The following is a 25,756-nucleotide window of genomic DNA, read 5'->3' as shown; positions in this document are numbered from 1 at the left end:
TGCTTTCCGTGGATTAATAATAGCACTCTATTGTGGGGCGCTATTAAAAGTTCCTCAGGTCACATTAGCACAAAAATAGCAATATATCAAACCCTGAAATACTCCATGAGTGCGACTAAACTCTTGCAGAGCAGTACTCTTTCACGTCCGAGCTGAAGCTGTCATATACCTGTGGCCACCTGCACAGACCAAAAACATAGCAAAATCCTAAAAGTACATATGTACTTGTGATTTACTTACCAAAGGCACTAAAAAGCTGGTAAAGGTCGCTGGTTTTCCATTCTTTGGGGAATGTCACATGGAGAACATGATCACGTTTTGGTTGCACTAGGAGACAAGTTTTGGATAAAAGGTTGACAGCTGAAAAGTGAATGATATACCAGTGGTTCTTTAAAGGAACTGCCTCCAAGCTAACTTGAGGAATTGCTGTGAAGGACTCATGATTACCAAACAACTCCTAAAAGTATTCTTTGGAATGGCAGCACTCTGCCATCTCACCCTCGACTCGGGCTCTGATACTTTGTTGAACCCACAACAATCTGAATCCTGACAATTCTATTCAGACCACAGGAACTCATGAAATTCCCATGAAAATTATTTAAAGGGGAAAAATAAAAGGCTACTCTGTTCAAGATATTTCACTAAGTGTTTAACTTTCTCCTTTTAATCTAGTTGTCTGCATGTGTAGGTAACGCACCGTCCACATTCAATGGGCTGAGTTTAAGCAGAGGTAGTCCTAGGACTGAACCGCTCTGGCTACTCGTGGCTATAAACCGGGAATGAGGGCACTGAGGTGGCAGAATTCTTGTGACAAGAGTACACCGAAACAGAATTGTGATATGGAATGCAACACCTATGTCCTCTGATCATCACCGCAAGGACTGTTACCGTCAGTTACAGTTCTCCCACATCTATATCCAAAGGCAGGGATTGAGGCCCATAAACCAAGGTTAGAAAGAGAGCAATGGAGGGGTGCCTGGGGGGCTCAGTTGGTTAAGTGGCCGGCTTCAGCTCAGGTCATCATCTTGCAGTTCGTGAGTTCGAGCCCCACATTGGGCTCTGTGCTGACACCTCGGAGCCTGGAACCTGCTTCAGATTCTGTGTCTCCCTCTGTCTCTGCCCCTCCCCTGCTAGCGCTTTGTCTCTCTCTGTGTCTCTCAAAAATAAATAAATGTTAAAAAATTAAAAAAAAAAAAAAAAGGAAGCAATGGAAAAGGAAAGTGGGAAGGTGAGGAGGACGAAGTAGAAAACTAATCTGAAGCAGCAGTAACCATCTCCCTAAAGGACTGGACTTCCAAGGTTTTCAATGAAAAAGGAAAATGAAAAAAAAACCAAAAAAACCCTACCCAACCAAAAAATATACATACTCAAGTAACTGGAAAATAGAGAACTTATGGTTAGTAACACAGCTAACACATCTCAAAATTTATCATGTGCGCTTATGGAAAATGATGAATTTAGAGTTCTGAGTGAAAACGAAATAATGAAGAGAAGATATACATTTTTCAACATTCAACTCATGCATAAACTGGAAAATGTAACTCAAGAGATGAGTTAATCAAGACCCAAGGGTACCATTACGTTAAGCATAGTATTCATATCCACCACAAAATCACTGCCTATTTTTAAGTAAATAAAGCTCTTTCTTCAGTCGTACTTTTCCTGTTATCCCTTCCAGACCACACACTTACATGTGCAGATGCAAAGAGAAAATACAAATTCACTTACAGTCTGGTCCTTCCAAGTTGAGATAGGGGATATCCATGACTCTCATAAGAAATAACCTACAAAAAGAAAAGAAAAACAGGTAATGGGCTAATTCCTACTGAAAACCTGACATAGGCATCTATTAAATTCTTAAGTAGACACTTCTTAAATATATTACTCCATTTCTAAAATCATTTTAAAAAGCTCTTACAATTCACCTCAAAGATTTTTCTCTAGGACTAAATATTTATCATAAATAGAAAAAAAAAAAAAAAAAACAACCAACCACCAACCTGTGGCATCCCTCCACCTACAACAGTTCCTGGCATTCAGCAGCTGTTCAATAAATATTAGCTACATGGACGAAATTAGTGACCAGAGAGTCAAAAGAAAGTCCTCTGCAGGTCTGCTTGTTAGTTGAGAGAAACTGAGAGAAAACAAGTATCGGAGAATGCTAACGATCTTACCGACTTCTGAACAACTGTCCCTACAAATTATAAAGGGAACTCCTATGACTGGTGTTTGGAGAACTGAGAATGACAGCAAACATGTCTTTTCTTTTTTTTTTTACTGAAACGGAAAGTCACTGGATGAATACCAATACCAATCTTATTGGGTGAATTGCACAGTCTGAAATAAGTGACCATCTTAGAAGCTCATGCCATTACTGTCATTTAAAACATATTAAAAGCACAAAGCGAAACAATCCGTGGTAAAGAAAGCAATCACATTGATATAAAACATAGAACAGGCATTTTATGTATACTTTCCGAAACAGATACAAAGGCACTCAAAAAAGTATATTTGTAACTTACAACTCTCTGTAATGCATTTAATTTTTTTATTTGCAAGATTATGGACAAAATATCAGGCATTCCGTTGTTTGTAAGATGATTTTAATAAGCTTTGCTTAGACGACAATACATGGTATGTTTCTGGTGGAGACTGCATTATACAGCAAATTAAAAAGGCAATCCAAGAGCCCAACAAGCAATTAGTTTGGCTTCACTGACCCACAATTAAGGCATATTATTCAGGCATTCAAACGCCAAGCAGGGCATGATCTAGTTTACAAATGGAACCATCAGTATAAATAACACTGTTTGGTTAATGCCAGAAAAAACAAAGCCATGGCACTCTGTGGTTTAAGAACTTGTTGCCTGGCCTACAATTTAATAATCCAAATCCTATGGCTAAGAAACCAATTTTATTTTTAGTTCACTAATTTAGGCTCAAGCATATACTATTCTGGTTCTGGGGGCCGTTTTTGGTTTTGGTTTTTTTAGTTTTTACTTATTTATTTTGAGAGAGAAAGAGAGAGAATGTGAGCAGGGGAGGGGCAGAGAGAGAGACAGAGACAGAGAGAGAGAGGGAATCCCAAGCAGTCTCTGCACTGTCAGCATGGAGCCTGATGCGGGGCTTGAACTCACAAACCATGAGATCATGACCTCAGCCAAAGACAGACACTTAACCAACTGAGCCCCCCAGGCGCCCTTGGGAGCCTTTTACCCAATTCAATCAACACTACCTGGGACCCCAGAAGACACTATCGCACAGAGCACCCGTCACAAAGGAGTCTGTCACTGACGGCAGCTATTACTACTACTGCCGACCAGAACCTATGAAGTTACTCCTGGGTGAGAAGGCTCAATATTTTTATGCTTCATAAAGTTTTCAATTTTCCATTTAGTAAATTTAGAGATAGTCCCCGATTCTAAAAACCAAATTAAAAAAAAAAAAAAAAACCTTAATTTAAAAGTTAATGCAACATAGCAAGCACCATAAAAATAATTTAAAATGTTTACTCTAATTTCAACAGAAGAATAAAAGCTTGAATCAACATGTTCATTGCTACACAAACACCTCAAAAATCAAAAGTGACCTTAAGGTTCAATAATACACTGGGCTGTCAGTAAATAATAGCTCATCTTCTCTAACAGCATTAAATGATCCAAATTAACAATGAAAATTTTTTGCTTAATGTTTATTTATTTTTGAGAGAGTGAGGGCATGAGTAGGGGAAGGGCAGAGACAGGGGGAGACACAGAATCCGAAGCAGGCTCCAGGCTCTGAGCTGTCAGTACAGAGCCCGACGCGGGGCTCAAACCCACCAATGGTGAGACCGCGACCTGAGCCGAGGTCAGACGCTTAACTGACTGAGCGACCCAGGTGCCCCCACTATTACTTTTCAAACTTAAAAAATAAACTAAAGGCTAGCAGAACTGGGAGGCCCAGGGGAAATAACTAGAGACTGCCAGAGACACCTGACTGAAAATGCCACTTAGATCAATCTTGTGCCCCATCTTACCCGTCGTGGAGAGAGGAATATAAAGTAAAATCACATGTCTGAGTCTGAAATTGCTTGATTTCTTTTTTAAAGTATCATTTTGTTTCTAAAATCATGCGACCTCACTAACACACTGAGAAAATCAACGGTGCTATGAACTGCAACAAGAATTATACTTAAAAAGGAGACTTCCCCAATCCCTCTCACCATCTAAGTGTTTCAAACCCTTTTTTGAAAGGTATCTTTTGTCACCCAACATACAGGCTATTTGTTCTCTCATATTTCCTCTGACTGAAATAAATAAAAATCTGTTCTTGGCAAAAAGACTCCACAAAGATTTTTTTTTTTTTTAAGTTAGTTAATTCCACACTATCTTGTTTGGTTGCTCAACGCTTTCACTAAATAGAAACCCCTTTCAAATAAATTATTAATAGCGCTTCTCACTCTTCCCCGATGCCTCCGTGTCTGGGCTTTAGAGAGAAACGAATAGCCCTAAACCCTGGAAGAACACGCAAACCAAGTGCGCGTGTGACTTGGCCAACTGCAACTCTGGAGAAAGCTGTGTCATTGGGAAACCGACCCTAAAAGTGTAGCTGAGCGTTGGTGGAACTGAACCAAAGTCAACTCCCCGGTGGCCCCCCCACCTCTGTGTGCCAGGCTGTCTGCAAGCCACCACTCTGGTCACATCCCTGCCCTTTTGAAGTAAAAAATTACAACATTTGATGGTATGCTTGCCTCATACAAACTGGCTGTCAAAAGGCCTGAAACGATGTGACCAAAGACTTCACACAGGGGTCATCTGCTTGACAGTGTTCATTCTAACACACAAGACAACGCACTGGGCAGGCAGAAACGCCGGTAAATACGCTCAGGAGTGTTCCTTGGCCGTGAACTGTGCTGAACAATGCTCTTGCCGAAGGCCTTCAGAATCTGCGGGTGTCAAAGACATTTGGACCAACACTTGCACAACATGGTATTTCTATTTTCGAGAAGATTCAAGATGGCTGTAATTGAGTACAGACATGACAGGGCAGAAGTCCTGCCACATCCCTGCAAGCTTTCTGATGAAATATTATTTTAGCACCTACCCTCTAAAAGGGCTGACGCTACTAACTCCATCAAAGGTTAAAATTAAAACTCCTATTTGGTACAATCGCCAATTTTATACCAAGATTCTATTCTAAGAAACCGTAAACTCAAGTTCACATTCTAGATGCCGCGAAACAAAGTTTACCCTTGTGGGCGTCTGTCAGATTTTTAGTGTTCTCCAGTGATTCATGATGCTGTTTATCTCGGCTTTCAAACACGTCTGGAAAGATCCAACAGTAAAGCACAGCAAATTCCAAGGTCTTTTGCTCATCAGACGAGGTAACTTCAGCTCAGCCTCTTTAATGGGCTACTGTGCACAATGTTTTTATCTCTAAAGTCTCCCATATGCTGCATAGCACTCACAAAAAGCCATCTGCCCATATCCTTTCCAGCCCAGGGCAGTATGACATTGGGACCTAGACTACATGAGGAGGCTTGCTAGTCACTGAAGAAGCTCATTCCAGGTATAAAACTTCTTAGCAGCCCAGAACCTTGAGTTCTTATCAAAATGGGGTTCCCCAGACCATCTGTATCAGTACCACCTGGGGACCTGTTAGAAAGGCAAATCCCCGGGCCCTACTGAAGACCTACCGACTCAGAAACTCTACAGACTGAGAACCACCAAATTGAGAGAACAGGAAAAGAGCATGTTCAATCTCGTGCTAATTGCCATTAATGATTCAGTAATCAACCAGCATAAGAAGGACCAAGAAGCTGTGCCAACGGCTCCAAAAAAGCATCAGTCTTAATAACGTGTGTACATTAAATGAGTCTGGCTTAGAAAAACACAAAACTACCAAAACAAAAACCAAGGAAGCAATGACATAAGTCTTCCACCACTCCCTGAGACCAGGAGGTCAACTGTGACCAGCAACTAGCTTCTCTGCAAGAGCTAAACTGCGGGGACATTATTGCTGACAACTGTGGTTCTCATTTTTTAGAAAGGCGCAAAAAGATCACTAATATGACTCTCTTGCCAACTTAAGGCAAAAGTCCCCCCGGTTCTGTGAATTGGCTACAGATGAACACCTCTAGCATCACGCGTTAAACTTCAGCACTAACGCGGCACCGAAGATTGGCCAACACCTGGCATGAGTAACATGCCCGACACACGGAATCAGACACCTCTAACCTTATCGAAATTCTCTGACCTCACCAGCAAGTGTCAGACTCTGACTCTGGCAACCACAAAGCACACTGGGCTGCTCAAAGAAGTACACTTAGATTAAAGGTTATTCTTTGATGACACGACAGCTTGCCTTGGACTATGGCTTCTCTGAACCATCATTCCCTAGTTGTCTGGTGAATAAAAATGGATTGCCAAGCTGATGCCAGTGTTAACCCATTTTGTGCAGCTAAGCTCAAGAAAACAAAGACAGCAGGGGCGCCTGCATGGCTCAGTCAGTTAAGTATCTGACTTCGGCTCAGGTCATAATCTCAGGGTTCGTGGGTTCAAGCCCCACATCAGGCCCTGTGCTAACAACAGCTCAGAGCCTGGAACTTGTTTCTGTGCTAACAGCTCAGAGCCTGGAACTTGCTTCAGATTCTGTATCTCCCTCTCTCTCTGTCCCTCCCCTGCTCATTGTCTATCTCTCAAAAATCAACGTTAAAAAAAATTTTTTTTTAAATTCTTGCTAAAGAAAACAAAGACCTGGGCAGGGGCACCTGGGTGGCCCAGTCGGTTGTGTGTCCAACTTCAGCTCAGGTCATGATCTCATGGGTTTATGAGTTCAAGCCCAGCATCGGGCTCTGTGCTGACAGCTCAGAGCCTGGAGCCTGCTTTGGATTCTGTGTCTCCCCTTCTCTCCCTGCCCACCCCCCCACCTCAGAAATAAAATAAATAAATATTAGAAAGAAAGAAAGAAAGAAAGAAAGAAAGAAAGAAAGAAAGAAAGAAAGAAAGAAAGAAAGAAAGAACGAACAAAGAGGGCAAAAGTGATATTCAAAAATGCACGCAAGAAGTCCCAAAGGTGATTCAGGAACGCTATTCACAAGAGGCTCAAATCTCGGGGAACTGAAAAGATCATTACAGTTCTTTGAAATTCTGCATAACCACAACTATGTATAAGATCAATGATTCTATTTGGAAATGAAAGAAAATATTTAATTCTGCTCCCACAGTAACATGCTTTCCAGGGCTAAATCCAAAGGTAGAGAAAGAAAGCAAATCAGAGCGGTGTGTTGATGGCCACTTTAAGAAGCAACTTGGCAGGGGGGTGCCTGGGTGGCTCAGTGGGTTAAGCGTCCGACTTTGGCTCAGGTCATGATGGCATGGTTTATGGGTCTGAGCCCCACATCGGGCTCTGTGCTGACAGCTCGGGGCCTGGAGCCTTCTTCGGATTCTGTGTCACCCTCTCTTTCTGCCCTTCCCCCACTCACACTCCATCTCTCTCAAAAAAAAAAAAAAAGCAACTGGCAAAAAACAGTCATGCCCATCACAGTGCAGGGGACATGGTGACTGACAAGAGGCCCAAACACAAAGGTTAGGTTGTAAGAGGGCCATGATACATCCACCTGACGAACCACTGAAAGCCATCTACGTGATGCTGGCCACTGGCTTGAATATCTTTTGGAAATTCATTACTGTATTTTTTTAAGTTACAAAATTATAAAATGAGTACCATCTCAATCAGTAAATGAATCATACTGATCTCAACTAGTAAATGAAACAGACACAGAAAACACACTGCTGAGACATGCTTTAAAGTGAGGGGATTTTTTTTTTTTTTTTTTGGCTGGTGGAATTATGAGTGGGTATTTTGTGTTTCAATGAGACAAAAAAACATGAAGCACAAAGTGCCTGGCCAGAAAGACAAAATGTATTGGTGTACGTTTACCCTATCTCATCTGGTGTCTGCAGGACAGGCAGGTAAGTACCAGTCTCATCAGACCAGGAAGGAGGAAGGTTCTTCCAAGTTCACTGGCTTCCCTTTGGCCGCCACGGGAGCAGAGACAGGACTCAGGCCCAAAGCTTCTCACTACCAGCTCTACAGTAATGCCCACCCGCCTCTGCTGGGTACCCCTCTCACATGTGGCTTGTAACCTGAGCGGTTTCCAAAGCCTCGATGTGAAATGCTGAGGCTGGAGCCCCAGCAGGAACAAACAGGGACGAGTCACGTTTTTAGTCCTCAGTCACTACCCAAGCCCCAGGTGAAGCAAGAGCTTCAGACACAAGGTCCCAGAAACATTTTTTTGGTAATGCTCTAATGGCCGATTAAATTATAACCAAGCCCAGGCACATAATGAGGCTGCCGTTTGAGCAAGAGCTGCGGGGAGGCTGAAATTTCGAGGCAATGGGAAGGACAGGCCGCAAGGAAAGCCAGGCTGTCAACAGACGAAAAGGACAACCTTCTGGGGCTCCTGGGTGGCGCAGCTGGTTAAGCGTCTGACTCTCGGTTTCTGCTCAGGTCATGATCTCATGGTTTGTGGGTTCTGGGCCCGGCGTCAGGCTCTGTGCAGAGCATGCTCGGGATTCTCTCTCTCTCTCTCTCTGCCCCTCTCCCACTCGCACACACACTCTCTCTCTCAAAATAAATAATATAATCTTCAAAGAAAAGAAAAGGGCAATCTTCCCCTGTTTGCAATGCAGGAAGAACTGCTACCGTGGGCTGCCTGGGCCTCGGGCTTCCCAGGCTTCCCAGGTTTCCCAGGCACCGATGCCCCCACGCGCGGTGATCGCCCTCAGGAAAACTCTCGAACCGGCACATCCCAGCCTGGGAGACCTATAGGCGCCTGAATACGAGAGTCTGCCTCCTGTAACGTCAGAGTTGTACACATAACACCCAGGTCTGAATGATCTGGAAGGATCTCTAATGTTATGGCATGTCTGAATAAAGTACAACAGTGCTCATCTGATCCCTGCCCCCACCCCCCGCCACCCCAACAAAAAGAAAAACCTTCAGCCCCCGAACGCCTTGCTCTTCTTCCTAGAAACGCAGGATTTCATTCGATGAGTTAAACATTTGCGTTCGCTCAAGTGCTTTCTTCCAGACTGCGTTTCTGTTCCTAAGAAGCTTTGTCTCAGAAAAGAGCTTTCCAAGTAAAACTGCATTTCCCTCACACCACTGAAGACTGGGATACAGAGATGTGGAGTAAAATCTAATCTCTACACAATGTGAGTGGTGAATTAATTTGAGGCTCGCCCCACGTCCTGAGCCTTCCAAAGGAAAACTGCAACCTTTAACGGCGGCCAGCTCTCCTGTACTTGCAAACGGTCTCGGTATTTCCTTCAGGGCACAGCGGGAAAAGCACTTCATAGAACCCTGTATGCAAGGGCTCATCATTATACATATTTATGTGCCATAAAAAACTAATCTCATCATCCAGGGTAGGAAGCATGCAGACATCTCTCACAAAACAAGCTCATTTATTTTGCTCGCTAAAGCTCTCGTGTAAAATACGAAGACATCCGCGGGCTGGAAGGGACTGGCTGTGGCATCAGTTATTTTAATTTCACTCGGGCGGGAGGCACCCAATTCTCCATCTATAGTCACTTGATGTTTTGACAAATAGAGCGTTACCCGACATCTGTCCTGAAGCCAACTCATGGCCTTTCTTAAACAGATACAACACTAGAAACAAGGAAGGGGGGTGAGAGCAGCAGCTCATGTGAACAGTCCCCATCAAATGAACCGTATCAAATGGCATCACATAAAAACGTTAAACTAAGCATTATACAAAGAAGTCATGCGTGCGGCCTATGGAAGGGCGGACTGTAAAATGTCACAGGAAACTAGTCCCGCAGAACCCAGGGGTCAAAGTCAACATGTTTATGATCACTGCTCAGGCCAAACCCCAAGAGAAAAGGAAACCCTTCAAAGATACTGGCACCGTCTCTTACAAAAATGAGCAAACCACCATAGAACTGACTCTTTAGAAACCGCGTGCTGTGGAGGAAGAAACCATTCTTGGGCGAGAACAGACCTGGGTCATCCCCGACTCTGCCATTTCTGAGACCCTTGGCAGACAGTCTTAGCCTTAAAATGCAGACATGACAGGGGGGCCTGGGGGGCCTTCAGTTGAACATCCGACTCGTGATTTTGGCTCAGGTCATGATCTTAGGGTTGTAAGCATTGGGCTCCATGTTGGGTGTGGGGCCTGCTTAAGATTCTCTCTCTTCCTCTCTCTCTGTCTCCACCCTTCCCCCATTTGTGAGCTCTCTCTAAATAAATTAAAAAAATAAAATGGGGACATGATTGGAGCACCTGGCTGGTTGTCAGTACAGCATGTGACTCTTAATCTTGGTGTTGTTGTGAGTTTGAGTCCCACTTTGGGTGGAAAGATTACTTAAAAGTAAGAACTCAAGGGGCGCCTGGAGGTTCAGCCAGTGAAGCGTCCGACTTCAGCTTGGGTTCTGATCTCGTGGTCCATGAGTTCGAGCCCCACCCACATCAGGCTCTGTGCTGACAGCTCAGAGCCTGGAGCCTGCCTCGGATTCTGTGTCTCCGTCTCTCTCTGCCCCTCCCCTACTCACACTCTGTCTCTCAAAAATGAATAAACGTTAAAAAAAATTTTTTTTAATTAAGAACTTAAAGTGGGGACATTATTATTTACCTCTGAGCATTGCTGGAAGCAATTAGAGCGAATGTGAATAAATGATGTAGGGAACTCACCGAAGAGTGGAAAGTGTTCAACGGAGAAGATTTTGGGGTAGCCACTATCAGATATTAGGTACACTGGTGACCCGCGAATTGTATGAATGAAATGTTACATAGTCTTAAAAATAACTACCACCTGGTTTTTCCTCGCCAAAGCAAGGCGAGGAATACCTAAGAATGCTGATTTTACTACTAACAGCCTATAGTGAGCTGAATGGTGGTCTCCAAAAAAGACACACACTCTAATCCCGGTACCCGTCAATGTTGCCTTATATGGAAAAAGGGTCCCAACAGATGTAATTAATCACTGTTAAGCCTCTTGAGAACATTATCCTGGATTATTACCCAAGTGGGCCCTAAATGCCAGCCCAAGTGTCCTTCTGCAAGAGAGGCAAAGGGAGAACACACACACACACACACACACACACAGGAAGCCACAATGTAACCATGGAGGCAGAGAGCGGAGAGATGTGCCCAGAAGCCAAGGACTGCCAGCAGCCACCGAAAGCTAGAACAGGCAAGGGACGTATCCTTCCCCAGAGCCTCTGGAGGAAATGCAGCCCTGCCGACAGCTCAATTTCAAACTTCTGGCCTCCAGACCAGAAGGGAATAAGGAATAAATTCCTCTTGTCTAAAGCCACAAAGCTTGCTGTGATTTGTTACAGCAGCAACAGGAAAACTAATACAATACCCTTCTGTGGAAGAGGGAGCTGCTTACATACCTACCTGGGGGTTGGTTGATTTTTTTTACCTCTACAGGTGATATGTTTATCATAAGGATAAACAAGTTATTAAGCCAGGGGGAAATGTAGTTTAAAGTAAGGAGAGCCAACACAAGGTTGGCACGGCCCAGCAGGTGCACAGCCGCCGTAGGGCCCGCGGGGCTGACAACACAAGAAGAGGTGTGTGCGGTGTGCCCCTTACGTTTTCTTCAAAAGCAGCCTTTTGATAAAGCCGCAGACACATCTCAGCTGATCTCCGGCAATCAAGACAGCAAGGTCAAAATTAGACAAGGAGATACTAACTTGAGGCGACCCCTCTCTTCCCTGAAGAAGTCATGGAAACAACCACAGGGTCCCCGTCTTAAGCCAGACTAAAGGCCTGAGAAGAATTTAATGTGCCTGAGACTCAGCGGTTTTCTACCTTCCTGAAAACCAACGTACTTAAGAATTTCTGGGGTGATCAAACCAAGTCAATTCTTGGAGATTCTTTCTATCCTAGTAACTCGGGGAACCAAAAGTGAAGCAAACATGACTCGGGTTTAAACAAAGGGCTTTGGGGGCATCTGGGGGGCTCAGTCGGTTAAGCGTCCAACTCCCGATTTCAGCTCAGGTTATAATTTCCCGGTTCATGGGATCGAGCCCCAAGTTGGGCTCTGCACTGACAACACGTAGTCTCCTTGGGATTCTCTCTCCTCCTCCCCCCCCCGCCCCTTCTCTCGCTTGTGCATGTGTGCTCTCTCTCTCTCAAAATAAATAAACATTTTTTTTTTTATTTTAAATTTTTTTTTTTTTTCAACGTTTATTCATTTTTGGGACAGAGAGAGACAGAGCATGAACGGGGGAGGGGCAGCGAGAGAGGGAGACACAGAATTGGAAACAGGCTCCAGGCTCTGAGCCATCAGCCCAGAGCCTGACGCGGGGCTCGAACTCACGGACCGCGAGATCGTGACCTGGCTGAAGTCGGACGCTTAACCGACTGCGCCACCCAGGCGCCCCAATAAACATTTTTTATAAATTAAAAAATTAATAAACAAAGGGCTTTGGTTAAGGTATGTGAGGATAAAATACATCCTGTGTACTAGAGTAAAACACATTCTGGAAGCTAGGGAGAAACCGGCTCTAATCCTTCTGGAATCTGGGAGGTTGCTCTAAGCATTTGCAGTGATGCGATTTTACTCCTCATGGTGCCAGACTCCAAGATTTGCACAAATTGGAGAAGTTGAAAATGGACTCTTTTTTTAAGTTTTTTTCTTTTATTTATTTAAGTAATCTCTATACCTAACATGGGCCTCAAACTCATGACCCTAAGATCAAGCATCACATGCTCTTCCGACTGAACCAGCCAGGCGCCCCCCAGACTCCATTTTTTTTAAGTTTATTTATGTATTTTGAGAGAGAGAGAAAGCATGAGCAGGCGAGGGGCAGAGAGAGGGCAGAGAGCAAGAATGAAGCAGGCTCTGAACTGTCAGCGTGAAGCCCGACGTGGGGCTCGAACTCATGAACCGTGAGATCATGACCCGAGCCAGAGTCAGACGCTTAACCCCCTGAGCCACCCGGGCACCCCCTGGACTCCTACTGCTTGGCTCTTCATGACGAAAAGGTCACCTCCAAAGTAGCACCACAGTCCCCTTCTACTCAGTTCAGAATGAGTGGTGGACTGTACTCCCTGTCCCTGGTGCAAAATCCAGTTTTGGAAGAAGGTGAGGGGCAGAGGACATGACCCCTTCATGCCAGCACCGCAAATACACAATTAAAGGACAACCGCTACATGTTTTTGGGGAAGCCAGCCCACTGGACACGAAGGGTCCTACGATCACCACTGCCACGGCCTGCCTCGGTCCCACCTCCCTGACCTCCTCGGCCCTGGCATCACCGGAGGCTGCTGGGGCAAGAGACGCGCACACGGCACAGCCGCTCCCGGTGGCGGACGAACGGAGGACACCGTGTGCTTCACTTGCCTGCCTCGCCGGCCTCTTAAGTCTCCACACGCACGAGCGTGACCGGCACACGGGCAGAGTCTCCGGTTCCCATTCACGACCCAACCTCGCGGCAAAACCTTTTTCACTCTGACGCGAAGACAGTTAGGCGGCGCTCTCTGAGCAGATCCCGGGCTGCTGTCTAGAGAAAGGTTTTCATGGGCATCGTGCACCTCGGCCCCAAGACAACTCAGCGACGCACACACAGCCTGCTTGCTTTATCTACCACTGCCCCTGCTATCAGGAAAAACGAGAATCACGTTCCCTTCTTGGAGGTTCACTTCGGTCAAAGTCACAGCGACAACCGCACTCTGTGCGCCCACGACAGACCACACGCCGCGCTAAGCGGCCTCGCCGATGCCGCGGTGCAGCCACAGGTCGACCCGATCAGGAGGAAGTTTATTAACCCCGTTTCCCAGACGCAGAAGCCCAGCGGCGCAAAGGATGACTGTCCCAGCAGCGTGGCGGGATGGCCCAGCCTGAGGCCTCTGCTCCGCTCCTCAAGCTTCCGCAGACCTGCCAACAAGCAACCCTCGGCCGAGGTACTCGCACAACGTCGCATCCACCTATCTCGAGGCGCGTGTGTCTAAGAAGTGACCAAAACAGAGGACAGCAAACAAATGGGAAAGAAAGATGCCCCAGGTGTTTGCAAAGTGTAATCTGTTCTAACAGATTAAAATCTCACTGAAGCAATGAGGTGCTCAAAAAGGAACAGCTCACGAAAAGGACAAAATTTATAAAGACAAAAAAGTAAATCAGAAGAAGGTCCCAGGAGCTGAGGGGAGGCAGGGGTGAGGAGTTATTGCTTAATGGTTACAGAGTTGCTATTTGGGGTGAGGAAAAAGCTCTGAAAATATAGGATGATGGTTGCACCAAACTGTGAATGTCCTTAATGCCACTGAATTGTACACTTAAAAATGTGTGTTTAAAACAGCAAATTGGATGTTACACGTATTTTACCATAATTTAAAAGAAGTAATAATGTCATATACCAAAAACCAGTGGATTGTATGATTTATTTACTTTTTTTTAACATTTATTTATTTTTGAGAGAGGAAGAGAGAGAGCATGAGCAGGGGAGGGGCAGAGAAAGGGGGAGACACAAAATCCAAAGCAGGCTCCAGGGTCTGAGCTGTGAGCAAAGAGCCTGATGCAGGGCTTGAACCTATGAACTGCAAGATCATGACCTGAGCCGAAGTCAGATGTTTAACCGACTGAGCTACCCAGGCGCCCTGGATCGGACACTTTAAATGGGTGGATTATATGGTGTGTGAATTTACATCCCAATAAAGCTGTTAAAAAAAAATAAAAAGAAACAGCTTCCCACAGGTCACTAAGTAAATGCTATCTCTTTCCTCTCTTCTCCCAGTAAAAATCCACACCTGGAAATGCTACACAGCACAAAGGCTAAGAAACAACCACAGGCCTCAAAGGACAAAAGCAATAAGGAAAAGAAGAAAACACATTCATGTCCTCTCCCTGGACACCACTCAGTTACAGGCAGCCTTTCCTCCCCGCCTTCCCTTTGCTGATCAACGCTCGTAAGTGAATAGAGAACCGCACTTTCAGGGTGTGGGCGGCACAGGAGGGATGATCGTAGGGTGTCTTCTATGAAAGTCAAACAGCCCTACGTGTGCTCCTGGCAGCTGGTCAGAGAAGCACATCCTCCAGGTATAAATGTCCCCACGGCAGCGTAGCAGCCCCAGGCTGACCGGGCGCCACGATTTGCCAGCCACTGTCCATTTTACACACATTCTCTCATTCTAAGCTCACTACAGGCCTATTAAATGAGCAGGAACGTTCTCCATTGACAGATGAGGAAGCTGAGGCACAGAGAGGGTAAGTAACTTGCCCAAGGTGGCACAGGTTTAAGAAATGGGACTGGGATTCAAATTCAAACCCAGGTACCTGACCACACAGACCACAAGTGCACTGTGCTACCACCCGATATCCCAAAATGAAACAATTCTACTGGAGGAGTTAAACAAGTCTTTTACAATTTGAGAAGCAAATGGAACCAATTATGCGGACTGTTGTGACAGCCCCAGCCATGCCTTACCAATGGTACAAACTGTGTTGTAACTCTCACTTATGTTGGGACATCGGAACTCTCATGGTGGGGGAAATCACTGTAACACTTCTAACGACAGACTTAATTTATACTCGACCTGAACAGTCAGTAAAGACACATATGACCCATCAGCCAGGATGCTAAAAACTGAGAGCCAACACAGGGAATCAGAACAGAGCAGACTCGTCCTCCTGTTATTCCAGCACCTTCTGTATGAGGGAGGGACCACCAGGAAGAGGATAAGCAATCACCTGGCAGGTGATTGGGTAGCACTCTTGAGAGACAAGCAGGGTCTGCACTTCTAAACACTTGTGCCCACGGACAACTCACGAGTGATCCAGCACTCCACGCTGCTCCGTACGAATGGCAGTTGCTAGCAAATGGGGCAAATGAGCGTGGCTCTCCCCATTGTCAGTGAAAGGGCTGGACAGAAAGGACATATTTTGTTTTCCTACAGTCCTTCAGTTCTGAATCTCTCTGATGTTAAGTGATGCACACGCATATATTACAAGGGAAAAAACGATGGCACAAAACAGACACTCAGATCAGTGGGACAGAATAGAGAACCCAGAAATGGGCCCACAAACGTATGGCCAACTCATCTTTGACAAAGCAGGAAAGAATATCCCATGGAATAAAGACTGTCTCTTCAGCAAGTGGTGCTGGGAAAACTGGACAGCGACATGCAGAAGAATGAACCTGGACCACTTTCTTCCACCAGACACAAAAACTCAAAATGGATAAAAGACCTAAACGAAAGACAGGAAGCCATCAATATCCTCAAGAAGAAAGCAGGCAAAAACCTCTTTGACCTCAGCCACAGAAACTTCTTACTCAACACGTCTCTGGAGGCAAGGGAAACAAAAGCCAAAATGAACTATTGGGACCTCATCAAAATAAAAAGCTTCTACACAGTGAAGGAAACAATCAGCAAAACTAAAAGGCAACCGACGGAGTGGGAGAAGATATTTGCAAACGACATATCAGATAAAGGGTTACTATCCAAAATCTATGGAGAACTTCTCAAACTCAACACCCAAAAAACAAAGAATCCAGTGAAGAAATGGGCAAGAGACATGAATAGACACTTCTCCAAAAAAGACATCCAGATGGCCAACTGACACATGAAAAGATGCTTAATATCACTCATCACCAGTGAAATACAAATCAAAACCACAATGAGATACCACCTCACACCCGTCAGAAGGGCTCACATCAACAACTCAGGCAACAACAGATATTGGTGAGGATGCGGGAGAAAGAGGATCTCTTTTGCATTGTTGGTGGGAATGCAAGCTGGTGCAGCCGCTCTGGAAAAGAGTACGAAGCCTCCTCAAAAAATTAAAAATAGAACTATCCTACAACCCAGCAATTGCACTATTAGCTATTTATCCAAGGGATACAGGGATGCTGTTTCAAAGGGGGACGTGCACCCCAATGTTTATAGCAGCACTGTCAACAATAGCCAAAGTATGGAAAGATCCCAAATGTCCATCAATGGATGAATGGATAAAGAAGATGTGGGGGCGCCTGGGAGGCTCAGTCGGTTAAGCTCAGTCCGACTTCGGCTCAGGTAGTGATCTCGCGGTCCATGAGTTCGAGCCCCGCGTCGGGCTCTGTGCTGACTGCTCAGAGCCTGGAGCCTGTTTCAGATTCTGTGCCTCCCTCTCTCTGACCCTCCTCCCCTGTTCATGCTCTGTCTCTCTCTGTCTCAAAAATAAATAAATGTTAAAAAAAAAAAAAAAATTTTTTTTTTAAAAAAAGAAGAAGATGTGGGGTGCCTGGGTGGCTCAGACAGCTAAGCGTCCGACTTTAGCTCAGGTCATGATCTCATAGCTCCTGAGTTTGAGCCCCACATCGGGCTCTGTGCTGACAGCTTGGAGCCTGGAACCTGCTTCGGATTCTGTGTCTCCCTCTCTCCCTGCCCCTAACCCACTCACCTTCTATCTCTGTCTCTCTCAAAAATAAATAAACATTAAAAAAAATTTTTTAAAGATATATAGATATAGATATATAGATATAGATACAGATGTAGATAAAGATATAGATATATAGATATAGATACAGATATAGATATAGATATATAGATATACATACATACATACACACACACACAATGGAGTATTACTCGGCAATCAGAAAGAATGGAATCTTGTCATTTGCAACTATGTGGATGAACTAGAGGATATTACGCTAAGCGAAATTAGAGAAAGACAAATATCATATGACTTCACTCATGTGAGGACTTTAAGACACAGAACAGATGAACACAAGGGAAGGGAAGCAAAAATAATATAAAAACAGGAAGGGGGAGAAACATAAGAGACTCAAATATGGAGAATAAACAGAGGGTTACTAGAGGGGCTGTGGGAGGGGGGATGGGCTAAATGAGTAAGGGGCATTAAGGAATCTCAAGGAGTCTTAAAGGAATCATTAAGGAATCTTAAACTCCTGAAATCGTGATTGCACTATATGCTAACTAATTTGGATGTAAATTAAAGAAATAAAATTAAATAAATAAGTAGAATAAAATAAAACAATGAATAGAGGTTTTAAACAAAAGGAAAAAAACCAACTTGCGGCGAGCACGTGATTGCTTTCCACAGAGGAAATGGGAAAAAACACGGTGTGTTTTATTTCAGGCATCATAATGACCCCTCCCCCTCTACGCTAATCACGTTGATTGGTACCTACACAACCTTTTGCAAAAACTGCTGTATTCATCTGACTATAGAACTTTAATATAAATGCTCCAAACCAAAGCAAACTTGCTTCCGCCATGGACCAATCTGAAACACTTCCTCACCACCTGATTTCTCACAGGCAAACACTAAAAGGTGGGTACAAGCAAGAGTGAACACTTTCCTGGGGCACCCGGGTGGCTCGGTCGGTTAAGTGTCCGACTTTCTCAGGTCATGACCTCACGGTTTAGGAGTTCGAGCCCCGCGTCGGGCTCCGTGCTGCCAGCTCAGAGCCCGGAGCCCGCTTCAGATTCTCTGTCTCCCTCTCTCTCCGCCCCTTCCCCACTCCCACTGTCTCGCTCTCAAAAGTGAATAAACATTCAAAAAAAAAAAAGAGTGAACACTTTCCATGTGCTCTAATTTTATATCCACGTGATAACCAACCTTCTTCTTTATCATGAAACCATTAACCCAAAACACATCCACCACCGCATCTCCTTTTCAGATCCCCCAGCGTGCTAAATTCTCTTACGCTTCGAGAAAGGAAGATAATAAATATTGGGCAATGAACTTTAACACCTCATGCAATCTTGGTAACTTCTATGGGAGATGAATAGTTTTATCCCCAATTTACAGGGGAGGAAACAATTTGCCCAAGAGCCTATCACTCCTTCTTCTGGCTTGTCCTCACCTCGAGTGTAGGGACAAAATCCAGCAATGTCATCCCAGGAAGGTCTAGATTTCTAGAGGAATCCTGTTCCTACTCAGGACACTTGTGTCAAGAACAAGACGGCCATCCTCTACAGCAAACTGCAGGCAAGTCTTCCTTTTTAATTCCCTTACTTGCAGAGATTAGCCAAAATAAAAGATTTGCTCATTTCCTTCCTCCTTCTAAGAAATGAGGTCAATAGAAAACAACCTTCCCAAAAACCTTCAGAAAAGGTTATCGAGCGAGAGTTCAACGTGCCTTGCAGACACAGATGACTATTAACAAAACCTAAGGCAAAAGCCTGATTTTGTGCCTTCTGTGGTATGAAAAGAAGTGAAAGCAGAGAGTATTTTTAGCTCTTTCCAGCCTAAAAGGATTTGACCAAAGGATCTTCTCGAAGTTTGGTTTTCCACGCATTGATCAAAACTGACCAAGGTTCTAAAAGGAGGTGAATCACTTCCTGCCCAGAGAGCCTACGACATAAACGAAGGGCACACTCCACACAGCCAATCGTCAGCAGTGGTCTGATGCGGACTGCCACTGCTCTACTCCTTTAGGACTTTCCTTCGGTTTCCAACAAAGGAAGGAGAAATGTAGGAGGTGCCCGGGACCATGAAAGAGACAAAATGGCAGCATGCAAAATCCTCACAGGACGATCTTCCAGACAAATATGGCTCAGAAAGCACCTCACGCTTCATTCCGTCTCTGCAGACCTCTCCAATGCCAGCTGTCTCAGGGAGCTCCCGATAGCTCTCAATAAAAACTTCCCAAGAAGGCATAACTAATGTAGCCAAATGCTAATTCCGAATAATGCAGAAATAGGTGCAGTTTATTTCCCCCTCAAGGTTTACTTTTTAAACATAAATCTGGCAAGAGAGGAACAAAACGTTCTCTGCATATGTAGGCAGTTAGATTTCCATCCAAATTTATGTTAGGACTGTGCAATATTTAGTTAAGCTCACGCTGAGAAAAGCCTGGTGCCAAACAAATAAACTCTCAGAAAAATTTACAGATTTTTCTAAAATCAACCACTTGAGGGAATGTTGATGGCCATTTCTGGATGTTTCTCTACAAGGGTATCTTGAAAAAAATGGCAAAATCAAGGTTAATGTCATAAATCAAACATGCATGGAAGTTAAGAATGAGGTCATTAACACAGAAAGAGATGTTCAAAGAAGCAAGTGCTTTTCCCACTTTCTAAATGGGTTGAGAAGGGATGACCGCATTTCATAATGTATGTAAATATAACGTCACTACTTTGTACACCTGAAACTAACACAACGTCGCATACCAATTATTTTTCAAAGAAAAATGGATGACTGTACTTGACCATGCTATTCCAATACACAATAAAAATAGTTCCTATTTTGCATTTCAAATCCTGCTGGACTTTTTTTGCTTCAAAGACGAAGAAAATATTCTTCCTTTACAGATGGGGGGGGGGGGGGGGAAATGGAGCAAAAAATCAAGAATTTTCAGTGCAATATCACAGGAGGATTCCTGAATCCTCAACCATTTTCGCTATGCAGCGAGGTTTCAGGAAAAAAATATAAATGAACATTCCAAATTTAAACTGAAACTGTCCTTGGGGCATCTAGGTGGCTCAGTCAGTTAAGTGACCAACTTCGGCTCAGGTCATGATCTTGTGGTTCGTGAGTTCAAGCCCCAAGTCAGGCTCTGGGCTGACAGCTCAACGCCTGGAGCCTGCTTCGGGTTCTGTGTCTCCCTCTCTCTCTGCTCCTCCCCCACTCACGCTCGTGCGTACACACACACTCTCGCTCTCTCTCTCTCTCAAAATAAACACATACACGTAAAAAAAATTTTAATGAAATTGTCCAGTTCTCTTGAGTAATAGCCTTGCATATTATCAGCAATAACAAATTCATCTAGAAATATATCAAGTCTTTGTTAAATTTCTTAAAGCTAATTTTGATTGCTCTTCATGTCGGTCACACAGATTACTGATAAACTAGATGCAGCCTATTATCAAACCCAATTTGTATCCATCACCTGATTTTATAAGGACTTGATGTTAGTGGAGAAGCAGGATCATTGTTTTAAATATTTAAAAATGAGTAAATACGGGGGTGCCTTAATTTTGGCTCAGGTCATGACCTCACGGTTGGTGAGATCAAGCCCTGCATGGGGTTCTGTGCTGACACCTGACAGTGTGGAGCTGCTTATAATTCTCTCTCCCCCTCTCTCTCTCTGCTCTTTCCCCACCCTTACGCAGGCTCTCTCTCTCTCAAAACAAACATTTAAAAATTAAAAATACCCGCGTCGGGCTCTGTGCTGACAGCTCAGAGCCCAGGACCTGCTTCGGATTCTGTGTCTCCCTCTCTCTCTGACCCTCCCCCATTCATGCTCTGTCTCTCTCTGTCTCAAAAATAAATAAACGTTCAAAAAAATTTATTTTAATAAAAAATAAAAAATACACTGATTTTTAAAATTATATTAAAAAAATGAGTAAACATGTCCCAGTTGAAAAATATCATTGAACAATGAACTTAACATCCTGCACATAAAAATGCAAGGAATGGCCATGACCCAAACAATATTTAAGGTCACCTGCACACTCCATGGTCTATGACTTAAGCTGCCCTTTCAAAGATTTACAAAGATAAACACAACCCCCAAAATAAAAGTTAAGAGCTAAGAATATTGTTTTTCCCATAAGGAACTGGATAGACAGCAAGGGGTCAACTGTTAGCAGAAATAATTTTCCATAAAAAAAGAAATTAAACTCTGTACATTAGCATGATGCACACTGAATAATGTATAGAATTGCTGAATCACTATAGTATACACCTGAAACCAACATGACACTGTATGTTAACTATACTGGAATTAAAATTAAAAACTTAATTAAAAATTTCAACTTGATTTTCAATATATACTACATTGCTTCCCATTCCTCTCTGAAAGACGTTTTGACAGTCAAACACAGTAGAAGGCCACCTGGGTGGCTCAGTCGGTTGAGCATCTGACTCGTGATTTCGGCTCAGGTCATGATCTCACAGTCACGGCAGTGAACCCTGTGCTGGGCTCCACGCTGAGTGTGGCGCCTGCTTAAGATTCTCTTTCCCCCTCGTCCCTCCCCCCACCATCCTCGTTCTCAAAATTTAAAAAAAAAAAAATCAAACACATTTACCTCTGAACTTCCAGATAAAAGAAGATTTAAAAATAAGAAGCCACAGTGTGATAAAATTTACTAACTCAGACTACACAAATTCCAAACCTGTAGGAATCCAGATGTTTGCAATTAACATCTGTCTCTGCAGCATGTCACTTAAGTACAAGCACTGCGATACTAGCATTTATATAGACATCCAAAGGAGATGGTGTTCTCACTGAAAGAATTGTAAAGTGTTGTGTATAATGTAAGGAAATGATGTAACCAACCCAACGCTCAAACAGTTGTTTCTCCCAGTGGGAATGACCGATGTGGGCTGCCTCATTCTTTCTGGCTCACCCAGAATCTCCTAGAACAAATTCTGTTAAGAAAGCAGGGGTAAAGAAGGCTTAGGGCTCTGGCACAGAGCCCAACTGTGGCCGGCCTGAGGGTCACATCCATAACTTTAGTCTCAACGATGCCAAGAAAGCACAAGCCACACTTTGAAGTCATCATCTCGAGAGTCTTTGAAAATGCTCTGAACTTTGACGTCTCCCTAAATCACATAGACTTCTTCCAACTGTAAGTACACGAGCAAGCTTTTTACTTCATTGAATCCACGCAGATGAAGGCTCAGGATGAAATGACAATCAAGACTTCTCCATAGATTATCTTAAAAGCCATTTGTGTAACCAACATCTCCTTAGAAAGAATTTTAATGAGATAATAATGCAAGTATAAATAATAACCTCATGTGTAAAGTATGTTAGCAGTGTTAGGTCCAACTGTGTATACATACACACACACACACACACACACACACACACACACACACGCTCTCCCTCTCTCCCTCTCTCTCTCTCTCTCAGAGTCTCCCTTAAAGGCAATTCAAATGCCAAAACCACCAGTTCTTCGTCTTGGAAGAGACACACTACTTTTGGCAGTGTTTTCTTTCTTTCTTTTTAAGCCAATGTATTTAATAAATTATTTCCCAGAAGGTCAATTTCTGTTTTCAAAAAAACACGTGAGTCACTAGAGATGAGAAATCCTTTATGTAAAAATGCACAAGAGCTCCCAATCACCCTGACATCAGTGAGAAAACGTGGCCACTGGGGCTCTGCTTACTTACTTGTTAAAAAAAGGTTCAATGAGTTTTGATCTGGCAGACACGTGAATTTTTGGAGGGCTAAGAAAAGAACCTAATGAAGAAAAAAAGCAGAGTGTTACACACGGTCAAGGAGACAGAGCCTGAAAGTTCAGACGACAGCCTATGTCAATCAACTCTCCCATTCAGAAGGGTCAGAGGCACTCGTAAGGGCCAAGCCCCAGGCGCCACACCAGTTAAGTGTCAACGGGTCTTCCTCGTGCACTCTCCACGCCCTACCGCAAAGCCCTCCCACTCTGACCTCCAACCCCCTCCCCACTTCTACCTGGGAAAGTGGGCCCCACGTAAAGCGCAGACAGGCAAGATCCGCCCCCGACCGTGGTGTGTTTGGAGGAGACAGGTCTAGTGAGTACCTAGGTAGTTCGCCATGGAGAGGAAGCACAGCCCTGTGATGTAAGCGTCATAGCCTGCCTCGTGGAGTTGCTCAGTAGCTGTGTCGTAACTTGGAAACCCTTCTGCACTTTCTAAAGAGAAAAAAGAACAAAGGGTTTTCCCAAGGACATCACACATCATGAAGACTAGTAGGCACGCTACCCTACCACATCCAAATTGCACTGGTATGTGCTGTATAAATATCCCGGACAAGCAGGAAAAGGCTATCTACTTCTTCATTCTCTCCACACAAGACCTTGCAATATGAGAAAAAGGGGTCACTGAACATGAGAGCTTGGGTCGACTAGAGAAATGCCTCAGTTACATCATCAGAGACCCAGCCACAGGCCTCCCGACTGCACACGGGCGGGTGCTATTTACGATCATGTATAACTTGCTCTATGACAATGACCTGTCTTCTGCCCGCTTTCTGAGGTCACGAGGAACTTCTTCCCTGATGACAGAGAGACGTAATCGGTATCTCAGTCATGACCAAGAGCATGGATTTGTGGGTCCCACCGTCTGAGTTTAAATCCTGGCTCCACCATTTATTTGCTATGTGATCTTAGGCAAGTCGCCTCACCTCGGGGCCTCCACTTTGGCAGGATGGAGATGAAAACCTCCCTCGTTAGGCTTTTGTGAGGATCAAACGACCTAATGTCAGTAAAGCTCTCACATCGTGCCTGGCACATGGTAAATGCTTGGTAACTGTCATCCATCAATACCCCAGGTAACCCTCCCAGAAGGCAAAAGACACCACTCGACATTGGCAACTCTGCCAATGATCAGCACTGCCCTCTGCCACATTTCCAAACGTATGGATCTAAAGATGAAGGTACAACTAACTCCCAAACTAGATCAGAACGTGCGATCATGCTGCCCATGGAGGGGCGCTTGGGTGGCTCAGTCAGTTAAGCGTCCCGACTTTGGCTCAGGTCATGATCTCACGGTTCGTGAGTTCGAGCCCCACATCGGGCTCTGTGCGGACAGTTCGGAGCCTGGAGCCTGCTTCGGATTCTGTGTCTCCCTCTCTCTCTGACCCTCCCCTCCCTGCTCACGCTCTGTATCTCTCACTCTCTCTCAAAAATAAATAAAACATTAAACAACATTAAAGAAAAATGCTGCCCATCAAATACGGGGCCACTTCTTAGGAGAGACCGCTTTACGTGATTCTTACGTCACATTGATCAACGCACAGATGCTGAGTGCAGTGTCTGGGAAGAGTAACCTGCTTTAGAGTAAATTCTCTGCCACGTCCCAGAATATTACACAGAAAGAATAGGGTAAAACTCTAACTCTTTAAAAAAAAAACAAAAACAAACAAAAAAACAACTATCACTCATAAATATTTCCTAGCACCATTCTGGAAATGAGTATCAAAATGTTGCAACAAAACCAAAAGCATGAATGGAAATTAACAACAAAAAGACTGTGACTGTTCTTTTTTTTCTTTCTTTCTTAAAAGAGAGATCGTGACCTGAGCCAAAGTCCGAGGCTTAACAGACTGAGCCACCCAGGCGCCCCTAGACTGTGAATGTTCTTAAGTCAACATAAGGGTCTTTAAGCAAGAATTTTTTAACCTCTGTATTAAATATTAGACATTAAGCTTTAAAAAAATCTGTTAACATGACGCCAAGTAGGTAAGAGGCTCTACTCTACCATCAACTGAAACACACATTTATTTCCAAAATCAATGATTTCCATCATAGTGTTAGACAAAAAGGTCTAGGCTTTCCTCCCTCACCCTCCCTCCTTTTCTTAATTCCTTTTTTGGACTATTACCCAGAAAGGGAAACAAATGGCTGTAATCTTGGCTGCTTTAGTACCTTCCATTGTCAATTTCTGAAGCATTAGTCCAATTATCAATGTCTTCAGAAGTTTGCAGACTACAGCTAATGGAATGCCAATTATGGTATCAGCAGCAAAATGAGGCAAATGGGAACCAAGGAAGGAACACGTGGCTTGGTAGGGCCCTACCTGGGTAGGGGCCATGACCAGACATGGTAAAACATCTCTGCCCTGAGAAACATTCCTCCCTACTTCTGGTGTTCCTCACTGCTGCCCTTCCATAGCTTGGCCACCAATGACGGGAGGCAAAGGTGGAGACCCTCCTTCCTAGACCCCCAGTTCTTGGGCTTTCCTGAGATAAAAAGTGTGTTTCCATTCGACCCCTGGCAATTAAGCACCAACTCTTTGTCTCTGCTTAAACAATGCCCCATAGAAAAGATAGATACATCAAGTTTTGGGAGAATTCCAAGCATTAAGAAA

General features: G+C 44.2%; 1 protein-coding gene across 4 annotated transcripts in view; it reads right to left on the bottom strand.

Moving 5' to 3' along the window:
* PARN (poly(A)-specific ribonuclease) overlaps positions 1-25,756 on the bottom strand; it is a 170,686-nt gene that overhangs the window by 106,879 nt on the left and 38,051 nt on the right. For all 4 annotated transcript variants that reach the window (XR_006708312.1, XM_045461467.1, XM_045461468.1 and 1 more), the window contains 4 exons: positions 23,470-23,580; positions 23,081-23,150; positions 1,729-1,784; positions 241-327 (listed from right to left, as the gene is read on the bottom strand). Coding sequence is in view for 3 of the 4 variants with exons in the window: in XM_045461467.1 (XP_045317423.1) it covers positions 241-327; positions 1,729-1,784; positions 23,081-23,150; positions 23,470-23,580 (324 nt within the window). In the remaining variant the exon portion in view is untranslated. The remainder of the gene's footprint in view (positions 1-240; positions 328-1,728; positions 1,785-23,080; positions 23,151-23,469; positions 23,581-25,756) is intronic.

Source organism: Leopardus geoffroyi, chromosome E3 (genome assembly GCF_018350155.1).
Source record: "Leopardus geoffroyi isolate Oge1 chromosome E3, O.geoffroyi_Oge1_pat1.0, whole genome shotgun sequence".
Taxonomy (NCBI): Eukaryota; Metazoa; Chordata; class Mammalia; order Carnivora; family Felidae; genus Leopardus; species Leopardus geoffroyi.
The sequence above is the reverse complement of the archived record's forward strand: the minus strand, read 5'-3'. Positions and strand labels throughout refer to the sequence as shown.